Source organism: Kogia breviceps, chromosome 17, assembly GCF_026419965.1.
Source record: "Kogia breviceps isolate mKogBre1 chromosome 17, mKogBre1 haplotype 1, whole genome shotgun sequence".
Classification (NCBI taxonomy): Eukaryota; Metazoa; Chordata; class Mammalia; order Artiodactyla; family Physeteridae; genus Kogia; species Kogia breviceps.
The window spans coordinates 73,313,022-73,326,348 of NC_081326.1; the positions used below are offsets into that span (position 1 = coordinate 73,313,022).

The following is a 13,327-nucleotide window of genomic DNA, read 5'->3' on the forward strand; positions in this document are numbered from 1 at the left end:
TAAATCGACTTTATTTCAATAAAAATAGGTTTATACCATCCCTATCCTTAATATGCTTAAAGAGTTAACTTAAGAACACTGAAGGAAAAAAAGAGTGGTGGGCACGTGTCTGTCTTGGAAGACGCAGCAGGACACATGACCACTGCTGTCTAAAAGCCATCTCTGAGCTCCTTCTTTGCCATGTGCCTCAGTTTCTTCATCTGCAAAATGAGCGTGCAAAGCAAATAACCCCTTATTGGGTGTAGCACTGTATGGTCAAAGCCTCGCTTGAAACGCTGAAAGTTCCCTTCACCCTTCTTGGACTAAAGGCTGATGCTAGTATAAGGCGTGCTGGGTGGAGGGAAGCACCTGAGAGTAAGAAAAACAGAGAAGAAGGAATCTGACACTCCGTAGGGCTCTTTCATTGTTGGGTACTGCAGCTTTGTGGTTAATGACTAGCTTCCGGGAACAAGGCATCATTCACCTGTAGCGTCTCTCAGCTGCTTCTTCCAAGAGGAAAGCTCAGTCTTTGATGACAACACAAGCTACAAAACTCCAAAACGAGAGAATGGCCCTAACCGTCTTCCGATGGAAGCACTGTTTCCATCACTGGCTCTGTTGGGAGACACAGGAACCAAACATGGAACGTCCACTCTTGGTTCAGCCCCACAATCCATGGCCCAAAGTGTTAAGCGTCAGAAAAGGAAGGCCTGGGTTGGGGAGAGTAGGGGATGTGACTGGCCACTGGAAAACCTCTAGGCTGGAGAGTAAGGCTTTTAGATGGTCTGTTAGTGGCTTATCTTTAAATTCGCCAACACAGGACCCTCACTAATAGACGCCAAGCTCCTGCATCAGCACCGGACGCCTTTCTGCCCCTGACAACGTTCCCGGTCTTCCCTCCGGCTACCTTGCCCAGGGCTCCAGCCACACCGCCCTGAACACACAGCTCTTTCCAAGCACCAGCGCTTCGATCGGGCTGCACGTTCTCCTTGGAGTGCCTATTCCGTCTCCCAACCTCCTTTCTCCCTCTCTTCACCACTTTGGACTTGTCTGTTCTCCACCAGGTAACTGTTTCAGAAGCCCGTGCAGTCCCTCTTGTTCCTCAAGATTCTCTCAAAACTTCTACTGTGTTCCACGTGCAAGCCTAGCCTCCATCTCCTTGCGGTCTACTTGACCTTGCACAGACGACTCTCAAGGCACCACTCGCCCTATGTTGCTTTGGTACCCTCCCTTGCCTGCACCCCGAGCTTCAGCCTTCTCAATATTCTCCGTACCTACACCGTGGCTGATGGATGACGGCAACTCGGTTAACCCTTTATTGAGTCAGCTGGTGACTTTGCATCAGTGAGAGGCACCCGTGCCTTCGCAACTGGACTCCCTTCACTGGCCTTCTCGCCCTGACACCCAGGGCTCTCCCCACCGTCCACTCCAGCAATACTGGCAAACACAGCATGAATTCTGAGCTCAGCCCCCAGACAGGAAAGGAAAAGCCATTCGTTAAATGTGTCTTTGGGAGCATTATTTTCTTCCCCGAGTTGATTACAGCAATGGTTCCAGATAAGATTAAGGAAGCTTCTAATTAAGCCACAGGAGGACTTTCCTGCTCTCACAGAGGCCTGGGCCTGTTCAGTTACAGGTGATGGGTGTGGGAGGGTCTCTCTGGCAAGAAAAAGAGAAGCCCTTCCCGCTGACAAGGAGGCAGTCTGGACCCAGGGCCATTTCAGGTGAAGCTCCTGAAACGTATACAGCCACCCCTGCCGTGCTTTTCAGCTGGGTCTAGCCACGCTCCTTTGCTCCTTTACTCACCACCTCCGACCCTTGCTCTGTTTACTGAAGTCTGAGCTTGGAGTATGCCGAGCTCTGGGAAGCCAAAGATAAATATGTCCAGTCCTGGAAGGGGCACAGGGTCCAGTTACAGCTATTTATTTCGATAGTTAGACCTACAAAGTACTATGAAAGAGGTAGGTCCTGAGTGCTGTGAAAGGGTCATGGAAGGCTTCTTGGAGGAGGTGATGCCTGCATTGCGTCTTCAAGGTAAGCAGGTGTCGGGTGGAGAAAAGCCTGCTTAATACGCCCTGAGCTGGCCGCGTTCTTTCACCACGGGCCTTCGTCTTGGCTGCATGCTGAATCACTGGGAGACCATAAAGCGTTTGGGCCCATCTCTGAGGGTAGGACCCAGACACCAGGATTTTTCCATTGCTGTCTGGTAGACACTCAGCATGATTTGAACCTGTTTGCTGGACCAAAGCACGTGGCTGAGTTTCATTAGAACCTTTCCACCCGTTACCGAGAGCACAAGCCGTCCCTTTTCTAATCAGGATGCACAGGGGGGTCCTGATCATGGGCTCCAATCACCTTTCCAGCCCAGACCCCCAAAACTGGCTTCAAAGGTTCCCTCTGCAGCCGTCCTGGGCCCCGAGCACCCACGGTGCTTCCGTGAGGTCGAGTCTCGCCCTGGCTTTGCATGGTTGGTCCCTGCCCCCCTCACTCCTAATGTCACCTAGAGCCTCCGGTGCCCACACAGGCCCCTCGTCTTACACCTCCTGGTCCAGCACTGATGCTATTGACAGCTCCCGCCTCATGCATGAACGAAATCTGTTTCACCCTAGGCTGTTGGTCCTGGAGAGCTCTCTGCCATCTTTGTTGTATTCCCAACAAATAGTAGAGTAGCTGGCACATCGTAGGTGCTTAAGAAATGTGTATAAGAGTCCCACAGAGTAAAGGTGCAGATGAACTACCCCATGACTGTAGAGCTCTATGTTTTCAAATTGTCTTAAATCACCCGAAACAGTTTCCACTGTCCAATCCACCCTTGAGATGGATGCTTCTGTGACCATGTGCTTGGTTGACCACTAGGTGGCGACGTCCCGCCTCTAAACGTTCTGTGGGCTGTGAGCGTGCCTTTTGCGGGGGCGGTGGGCAGGGAGGAAGCTTTGTTTCTTTCACTCCCAGCATCAGGCCAGCCCTTTCGAAAACTGCAGACCAGGCTGTGCTCCTCCCAGACTCCCCCTTTCCCTCCGTGTCGCCCAGCTGCATCCTTGCAGCGGTCAGCTAATTTGGCTGCTTTGTACCAAATAAAGCCTGACCTAACACTGTCACTCAAAACCAGGCCCTTTTTCCTGCAGTTTGGGGGCCCGGCGCCAAAGGAAGCAGGCAACCCGCTGGGTTTTCATGAAATATATCTAAGAACTCATTGGCAGCCTGAGCTGCGGCCTGAACCACTGCAGGGACCAGATGCATCAATATTGCAGTGGCTCGCAGGGCCCACCCCTTAGTGGTTCAGACACCATGATGCTCCTCTGTGTCCACTGGTGGCAAAACGCATGGGGACATATCCATGTCTCCCCCTGCACTCGCAGGCTGCAGTGGGGGAACCCCTGGTGCATTTGTACGTTTCAGGGGTATAGCATAACAGTACAGGTACACACTGCGACATGACGGCCACAGTACGGTTACTTTATACCCCTATCACCTCACATAGTTACAATTTTCTTTTTCTTGTGATGAGAACTTTTAGGATCTACACTCTTGGTAAATTTAAAATATGTAATAGAGTATTGTTAACTATAATCACCATGCTGTATCCCCAGAACTTACTTATAACTGGAGGCTTATACCTTTTGACCACCTTCACCCATTTCCCTCACCTCCCCCCACCCTCCCGGCAACCACCAATATGGTCTCTGTTTCTATGAGCTTTTTCTTTTTTTAGATTCCACATGTAAGTGAGATCATACGGTATTTGTCTTTCTCTGAATGACTTATTTCACTCAGCATCATATGCCCTCAACGTTCCTCCATGTTGTCACAAATGCCAAGATTCCCTTCTTTTTCATGGCTGTATACTATTCCACTGCGTACAGACACACTGCATTTTCTTTACACACTTGGGTGGACACTCAGGTTTTTTCCATGTCTTGGCTATTGTATATAATGCTACAATGGACATGGAGGTGCAGATACCTCTTCAAGATAGTGATTTCATTCCCTTCAAATACATACCCAGAACTGGGATTGCTAGATCGTATGGTAGTTCTATCTTTAATTTTTGGAGGAGCCTCCATACTGTTCTCCACAGTGGCTGCACGGATTTTCATTCCCACCAACAGTGCACGAGGGTTCCCTTTTCTCCACATCCTCGCCAGCACTTACCCCTTGCCTTTTTGATGAGAGCTATTCTAACAGGTGTGAGATGCTATCTCATTGTGGTTTTGATTCATCTGGGGAACTTTTAATGAAAATGCAAACCCCCAAGCTCTACTCCCATCTACTCTGTTTCAACCAGTTTAGATGAGAGCCAGGCCAGGGTGCGTCTAAAACCCAAATGTGTTTCCACCGAGAGGCCAGGGATGAGAATCACTGGTTTAAAAGATAGAAACGTCAGTTTGCAATGGGACAGTCTCATGAGTCCTGCTCTGAGCACGGATTAGCTGTGTCCCCGACCCTGAGCTACACACTCCTTCCCATCTCATCTGACTCTTGTTACATGAGGATAGCAGTGCCCACCCAGACCATCCAACGCGATGGGATGTGAAAGTGTTCCAGAGACTGTAAATAACAGAACAGCATGCATTGGCCAAGTACTCATTAAGCACATACTCTTAATACGTGATTGATGAACTTTTGGCAAATGCAAAGCACTGTTTTCAAAATCATCATCTTCATGGAAGCTAGCCTCCTGCCATGTGTGAGCCATCGGAGCACAGGTGTCAGCCTCCGTGAGAAGCACGTAGCCCGCAGTCAGTAAAGGTTTGTTAGACGCGTGGTTAATAGACAAATAAAAAGTGTGAATGTCAGGGAAACCAAGACCTGTTAACCTGTTTGGTGTTTTTCAAAATATCTAGCACGTGGCCAGGCACACAACAGGTGTCTAAGAGACACAATGATTTAGGGCAGTGGAAGGAAGAGTATTTCTTCAGTTTAAGGTCTAACGCGAGGTAACCAGTCGTGTCTTTTCATCTCTGATTTCTACACCAAGCAAGCAACTATGTTTGCCCCACGTAAATACCCCCATTCAGAACTAAGAAGTCAGTTTCCTAATTACCTGTAGCTCTGAGCACATCTGAGGGAGTGTTTCTTCAACAGCAAGTGACTCTAGGAGAGAAAAAAAAAAAAACCCACACAATTAAATGGACACACACTGAAATGCAGAATTTGTTAACGGAATGAACGGAGCACAGATTTCAAGTCGGCACTGAAGTCACAGAACAAAATACAGCTTCTGTGGACTTTCCTCATCTATTCTGTCTAAAGGGTCCTGTTTATAAAGAGGGTGATTTGGAGCCATGTGGCTTCACACTAGATAAAGGTCAACGTTGTTCCACGGATGCATTTCTGAGAAACAGAAGAGCCCCGTATTCACTTTGTGTGGTCGAAAGCGATTCCGCATTCTGTCGTGCTTTCGCGGGTATGTGCGCGCATGCAGGCACGCACACGTACACACAGGTCTGTGTGACACATCTAGGACCCGGATCTGTATCTCCTTCATGCAGGGGGATGTTCAGAAGTCCAGGGAAGTGGGGTAGCGGAGCTAAGACTACGGCTCAGCGGCACCAACTCATCGGTGTCTTCCACACGGGCAACAGAGAAGCCCGCAACCCCGCCGTCTCACGGCTTGAACCGGGTGGACTCTGGCCACTTGTGGTTTCACGGTCGCAGCTTTGCCTGCGTTTGAACTTTCCCCTCGTTCCACGAGGCTGTGGTCGGACCTTGCACGTGGCCGACGCGTGGTTTTTCATGAAAGCATCGTTGCCAAGCTGAGTGCAAGCAAACCTTCGGTTCCTCGCGGTCCTCACGGAGGAGCACATGCTGCCCGCCCAGCAGCTGTCCTCAGCTCTGTGAGCCCCACGAGGCAGAACGCACTTGTATCACTGATCATGGCTGTGCACTTGGGGTCTGGGACAATGCCTGGTACACAGTAAACGTTCAATAAAAATATGGTGAGGGAGCGAATGAACAAATAAAGTCAGTTCCTTGGGGTTAAAAAAAAAAAAAAAAAGTCGAAGCAAGAAGCCAACTGCTAAGACACTGTCTTCATCCTCCCCCTGAGCTAAACTGGCTCTGAACTGTGTGGGTCTCCTTTGAGTGCATTTGACCTGAAAAATTTCAACTCCAAGATCACGTGCTTCAAAGGGGGCATTAGAGCTGACAAAGCCAGACGGTAAGATCGCACCAGAAGTCAATGCAACAAAAACAATGCTGCCCCTACTCCTTCATCCTGCACGCCAGGCACTGTGTGTGGGGGATCTGGGGGGCTTCTGCCCTCCAAGACCCCCCAGTCTAGCGGGGAAGAGAAACATGCAAATAAATGATGGTTGTGTGGTGCGTTCAGTGTAATAACGGATAATGCACAAGGCCATCAATACTGCCAGAGCATCATAATCTCCGCAGGGAAGGTCTCAGGGTGCAGGGAGGGAAGCTGAGGTTCCTTCCCAGCAGGATTGTGATTACCCTTGAATACCAGGCTGAGGACCTGGCTTCTGTTCTAGGGACAAAGGGCCTCATTAGAAGACTTTGAGCAAAACCTCAACCCACCACCTGCTGTAAATGAGTGTGACCTGATATAAAGACTGTGCCCCGGGCATCACTGAAGAATCTCTGTGCTCCTGTTTTCTTGTGCCACACATTGTGACCCTGAGCAGTCATTTCCCCTCTCTGAGCTTCAGTTCCCCCAGCTGTCAATCAAGAGGGACTCGGCCCAACGATCATGATGTCTGATGATGCACAAGAAGCAATTCATCCCCAGAAGACAAAAACCAAATATGGTTGACGACTGAGAGCTTGCTAATATCATCCACATGAAATATATATATATATGTAGAAATGCCTACATATATATGTACGACTGTTTTACACTCTTGTAAGGTGCAATACAGTAACTACAGCCTAATGAAGAAAAAGGCTGTAAACAGGCATTTTCCCTTAGAAAGCAACTCCACATTATGTACCCATAGCACCAGGTGGGTAGTAGGTGTTTAATAAATGCGTCGTGGATGAACGAACGAGTAAATGAATGTGACTCGAGGTGCTTGCGTCCTTTCTCCCTGCATTGGCGCGTCCAAGATTTTCTCCGGCTAGAATGATGTTGAATACAAAAAAAAAAAAAAAAAAAAACGGAAACAGTGCTTGCTACTGCGACATTTACAAAAGCATGCTGACTTTTCTCAAGCCCCCGTCCACAGGAGGAGGTTCGGTCGGCTGCTGGGGTGAGTTTTCCCCGTGTGCCCGGCCCCTTACCCAGCTCCATGCGAGGCAGCTCAGGGATGCCCCTCATGATGGTCAGGAAGTAGGCACGGAGTCCCCGGTAGGCGTGTAGGAGCAGGAAGCACAGTTCCCGGTGCCACTTGTAAGCATGCTGCATGCAGTTCTCAGAGGGCACGTAGAAGCTCCCCTGCGGGGGAAAACAGAAACGCAAGCTGAGGGCTGTCCCACGTGGCCAGGTCCAGAGCAAAACTGGGAAGCGGTTCAAGATGCCCACAAAAGAGCTGGAATCTCTTCCCTATCCTTCTGTATGAGGAACCCATTGAAACTGGCCAAGCCTCTATCTTCCTGTGTTCAAATGAAAATAATAATAGTTAATAAAAATAGTAGATGATGGTGATGAGGCGGAGGACACAGACCTCACAGGTTTGGGGCAACTGAACGTCGCCCACTTACAAGCCTCCTTCTCTTGCCACCATAAGCAGCAGCCATGGGACATTTCATAGATTGAAGACTGTGGCTCAAAGAATCTAGTGAGCTGTACAAGTCACTGCGCTCTGCCCGCAGCAGAAAGGATTCTCAAGGTCAGCTGGCTCAATGAAGGCAGGCCTTGCTCATCTGCCATGTGTGCCTTTGAAAAGCATGGCTAGCAGAGGAGAGCGGCTCAGCTAGGTCTGCTTACTTTGACACAGGCATTAGTACAAGTCCTGCAGTGACTCCATTATCTGTGACTAAGCAGAAATGAAAGCAGACAGAGGATTAACAAAGGCATCAGATCTCGCAGCTCTGAGTCCACAGCCTGTTTACCTCAAACACCCCCGAACCCTCCAATTTCTGGTCCTGCTACCTGCTCACAACTGCATTTTCTTATCACCAATGCCTCCTTTTGACAGCGCTCCAGGACCCATGGAAGAGGGCAAGGGCTCTACAAAGTATGTTATTAAGTTTCACTTTTTTAAGACTTGACACCAATAGCATATGGATTTTTCGAGAGAGACATAAAGAAAATGTTGGAGAATCTTCAGAAGGCTGATTTGATATGATTATTGAAATAATATGAAGTCAAAGTGTTAGTCCAAAGAGAAGTCCTAGAAAAATATGGCTGGAGATTATCATAAACAAAACCAGTGCCATTTTCCATAAACACTCGACAGCACGACTTTTGGAAAGTGAATGATTTGCCCCAGAAAATCCCATCAGCCGGCCCTCCAGGCCTACGGAGCCAGCATGGGGCAGCCGATGCCTGCCCCGCCATGAGAACTGCATGAAGTGGATTGAGAAGCCCCGCCCCATCTCCCCAGCACAAAGGAAGAACGCTTTAGCATCCCTCCTTTTCAGCAGTCCGGAAAGGAAACCCTAAATAATACGATAGATCCACGCAGGGTAAGCAGCACGTTAGGCTGTGAGCAAACTCACAACGGAGGGCTCCTGACCAGGGCCCACCCCACGGCATCATCTGCGCGACCTCTGTAAAAAGGGGATGATAATCATCTGGCCTTTCAGGGTTGCTGTGAAGGATTAAACAACGCCACTCAGGCAAAACACAGACTTACGTGACGCCTCAGGGCAATGTCAGGGTGCACTAAAAGGAAAATCGTTTTCAATTAGGACCCACCCACTGATGTGGCCTCTGGAAATGTGTCTATGGATTATGCAGCTCACACCTCAATGGTCATCCACATAGAAACCTGCAAATGGATTTTAACTTAATGGAAGTCTTCTGGGAGCTGTGCAGGGATAAAGTTTGGTTAGAACACAGAACCTGGAGTCAAACAGGGTCTATTCCTTGCTCGTGGACTTACCGACGTGATGCAACTGGTCCTCAACACCTGAGATGTTAGTTTCCTAACATGAAAAGTGGGGATGGGCTTCCCTGGGGGCGCAGTGGTTGAGAATCCGCCTGCCGATGCAGGGGACGCGGGTTCGTGCCCGGGTCCGGGAAGATCCCACGTGCCGCGGAGCGACTGGGCCCGTGAGCCGTAGCCACTGAGCCTGCGCGTCCGGAGCCTGTGCTCCGCAACGGGAGAGGCCACAACAGTGAGAGGCCCGCGTACCACCAAAAAAAAAAAAAAAAAGTGGGGATAATAATAAAGTTAAAGTGTTTAGTATAGTGCCTGGTTTATCTTAAGTACTTGTTAAATGTTAAAAGTTTTGCTTTTTAATTCATTTATTACCTAACAGAGGTACCTTGCCATCAAATCAGACCTTTGTATACACGCCTCTCGAATGAGTCTGCGTGTCTACATCTAATGACTGCCCTGGGCTCTAGAGCTTTATTCCAAACTGCTGATTGGATAGCTTGCCTATTATCACGAACGCACCTTGAAAGGAGCTTATTGCTGCGCCCTTACCTGATCCTTCCCCCTTCCTTCTGGTCTTTGTTAAGGGGCCCACCTTACCCAACGTCCAAGAAAGCCAGGGAGTTCCTCTCGTCTCCAGACTTCTTTCTCACCCCAAGAACCAGTTATGAAGTCTTGAAAGTTCTGAAATGCTCTTGGCCTCTGCCCTTGTTTGAGTCTTCTCTACTGTTCACTTTAATAATTAACACATCCTTCTCCTGGGTCTCACTGCCCAGGTCTTCCCTTTCATCTGCAGCACCAGTATGCTCCCACCGTCTACAAGAGCAAGTTCATATACCTTAGCATGGCATTCAAGGCCTTGAGCCCCGATCACATCTCCTGGCTCAGCGGCTGCCTCTTGTTTCACTCCAGAGTCCACTGGCTGTTTTTCCTTCTTTTAAGGGCCTGTCCCCTTGCTGCCTAAAAGTCACCACCAAGAATCAGGTCAATGTCCTGTTCTTTGTGAACCTTCTCCAACTGCTCCCTCCTCTTGGGTCCCTTGCACATACCTCATTAGACCACAATTATTTCTGTAGATTTCTCTCTCTAACCCTCCCTGCACACTTTGAGGTTAGACAGTATGCTATTTGTCTTTGAACCTGACACATCTAGGACACAGAATGCAATGACTCCATGAGCAGTGAATGAATGAATGAATGAATGAATTGCAGCATCCTCTAGAGGTCTTGGCAGCATCACGACAAAATGGGCTTGGTGAACACAGCCCCAGATTGAAGGTCCAAATTACCTTCACTTCCCTACTTAAGAACTGTGGCGCTTTCACGCAATTTTGGAATTTGGATTTGCTAGACCACCACAATAATCATGCTATAGATATGTATGTCCTACAGATATACACTTATTTATACTTTTTTTTTTTTTTTTTTTTGGTTGTACGCGGGCCTCTCACTGTTGTGGCCTCTCCCGATGCGGAGCACAGGCTCCGGACGCGCAGGCTCAGCGGCCATGGCTCACAGGCCCAGCCACTCCGCGGCATGTGGGATCCTCCCGGACAGGGGCACGAACCCGCGTCCCCTGCATCGGCAGGCGGACTCTCAACCACTGCGCCACCAGGGAAGCCCTATTTATACTTTATATGAACTATGTATACAATCTGATTTTTACTAAGCATGCGGTAAACATTGATAACTTTTCATTTAATTCAGACACACCCATAAAGGCAAAACACATTTTTGTATTAGAAATATCAGTCATCTTCTGTTTTACAGTTATGGGAGAATGCACAAATGGAATTGGTTTGTACTATTCTGGATGTTTCTTTGAAAAAGGAATGCAAGCTCAATGAGACCTCAAAATCTAGAATTCTATTAATAGTAGCTACTGTTCATTGTATGCCTGCTGTGTGCCTGGTACTATTTTTTTTGGCCCCTGAATTCCTCTTCTTGGTGATTCAGTGAGTTTTTCATTATTATCTTTGTTTTTAACCAATAAGAAAATAATAATATAACTACAACAGCATTAATAAACAGCTAACATTTATTATTTGACTCTCTTAAATACCAGGCATTGTTTAAGTGTTTTATATGTACTAATTATTTAATTCTTCTGCAAACCTGATGAGATAAGCACAGTTATTTATCCCCATTTTATAGACTGGGAGACTGAACCCCAGAGTGATAAACAACTTGTTTGCAGGTCTCATGGCATGCGAGAGGGGCATCAGCAACGCAGACACAGTCCGACCCTGGAAACCACACATTCCTAGTCTTAATACTGAACTTAATCTTCAAATTGAGCTTCAGGAAGTTCAAATAGCCTGTGTTCACACCTCCAGGAGGTAGAAGAGTTAAGCTTCTAATCCACGTTAAAGCCTAGATTTTAAAAGGAAATCAGGGGGCTTCCCCGGGGGCGTCCCCGGTGGCGCAGTGGTTGAGAGTCCACCTGCAGATGCAGGGGACGCAGGTTCGTGCCCCGGTCCGGGAGGATCCCACGTGCCGCGGAGCGGCTGGGCCCGTGAGCCGTGGCCGCTGAGCCTGCGCGTCCGGAGCCTGTGCTCCGCAACGGGAGAGGCCACAACAGTGAGAGGCCCGCGTACCGCAAAAAAAAGGAAATCAGCTCTATAAATCACAAAGGGAATCAAACCCCACCCCACCCCACCCCCCACCACGTGCTAGCCTTTAGCTTTGTAACTAACTAGCTGTGATTCCAGGAAAACAATTTTAACTTTCTGGCCTTTTAATTGTCAGCGACACCCTGTTGCTATCTTGGTTAGCAGTTCCCAATTTTGGTGTCCCAACACACTGGATTGTGGTGACTGTGCGCTGAATTACAAGTATTTGTTACCCCAAATGGTTAAAATATAGAAATCACAGTTGATTTCATGCTGCCATGACTTCGTCCAAAGCTGCTCCTGCCGCCCTCTTCCCGACACCCCACAGAGGTTCCTTCAGCAGCAGCAAAACGGAGCGAGCGCTGTCAGGCTTGGACAGATGGGTAGGAATGCGGTGGGGAAGGGGGCGGACAGTCCCAGGTGTGGGTCACATTCCCACCCAGGCGACTGCTCCATTCTGCAGGCGTGCGCTTGCCGCCTGCCATACGCACATATGGCTCCAGCACTGAAGCATCATACAAGCAACTGTTGGATGATCACAGAGAGATCTACATGGCTCCGGCCATGAAAGAAGTAAACTTGGGTTTGTGTTTCTCTCCCTCTACAAGTCTGTTTGCCCCAAGCTCCCCTCCTGGAAACCAGGAGCAGAATATTATTCATCTTCTGTCCCCAGCTGTTTTCACACAGTGGGCAGTCCATCCAGGTCGTTGACTGCGGCGATATTTAGAAAGAATGAAGGGTCAAGTGAAGCTGAAGAGCTACTCTGTAAAAGGCTATCACGGGGGAGTTTATGACGTAACGTCCCACTGAGTGGAGCTAGAGCCGATGGCTGGACGTTCTAGGAAGGTACACACTGTGGGTGAGAACAGTACTTCTCCACTCTCGATGTGTTTGCAACGCGGAGGGACATCCGCTAGCATCATACTCCCAGCTCATCTCTGCCCGCTGACTGAGCAAAAGGTGAGTTTGGGAGAAGAAACTAGGTTCTTCCCCGGAGTCTTCCTCTCTGAGTAGCAAGTCCTCCCTCAGAGGCATTTCTCTCCATCACCTTCAGCCCTGGGGGAAGCCTGGTAGATGAGGTGTTCTTCAAGGGAGGCCTACATTTGTCTAGCACAGCTGTATCTGATTAAGTAGTCAATTCCAGAGTTCAATGTCCGGCAACCCCCTTGATCCAAGATGTAAACCAAGTCTCACATCTTAGTTTGAATTCTAGTTTGTCTTATTTTCCAGTTGGGTCCGCATTCAGTTAAGGGGAAGAAGGTACTGTGTATCAGTTCCCCTTCACACCCACGAGATCTGATCTCTTTGACAATTAAGTTACTCACGTTACTACTTCCCTGTGTCATATACCACCTGGGGTGCTCAGGAACAGAGGGGGCAAACAAGAAGCATTGGCCAGTGTTGGGTTAGAACAGACCAGTGGATTTCAATCGCTATTTGGAGGAACCCTCGGGGTACCTGAAGCAGTAAGAAAGGGGCAGTGGGGGCGAGAACCCCACTTCGTCAGAGCTTTTCTGTTCACAGCAGCTTTATGATGGGTTCTGCAGAGCATTCATTTGAAAAAGGAGTCCTTAGTTAAAAAAATAAATAAAATTTGAAAATCGCTGCACTAATCCAATGCCCCTGCGAGCCCAGCTGTTCTATTGTAGAGTCCAGAAGACAAGTACACATTGTGTAGCTGAAAATCAGCCCTCAACAGTCCTTGCTGTCTATTGTTTTCCTTCCTGATTCCTAATGA

At 48.6% G+C, this 13,327-nt stretch overlaps 1 protein-coding gene across 3 annotated transcripts in view; it reads right to left on the minus strand.

Moving 5' to 3' along the window:
* FAM135B (family with sequence similarity 135 member B) overlaps positions 1–13,327 on the minus strand; it is a 273,666-nt gene that overhangs the window by 53,687 nt on the left and 206,652 nt on the right. For all 3 annotated transcript variants that reach the window (XM_067017174.1, XM_067017173.1, XM_059042852.2), the window contains exons 8-9: positions 7,216–7,369; positions 5,024–5,073 (exon numbers count right to left, since the gene is read on the minus strand). In XM_067017174.1, coding sequence (XP_066873275.1) covers positions 5,024–5,073; positions 7,216–7,369 — 204 coding nt within the window. The remainder of the gene's footprint in view (positions 1–5,023; positions 5,074–7,215; positions 7,370–13,327) is intronic.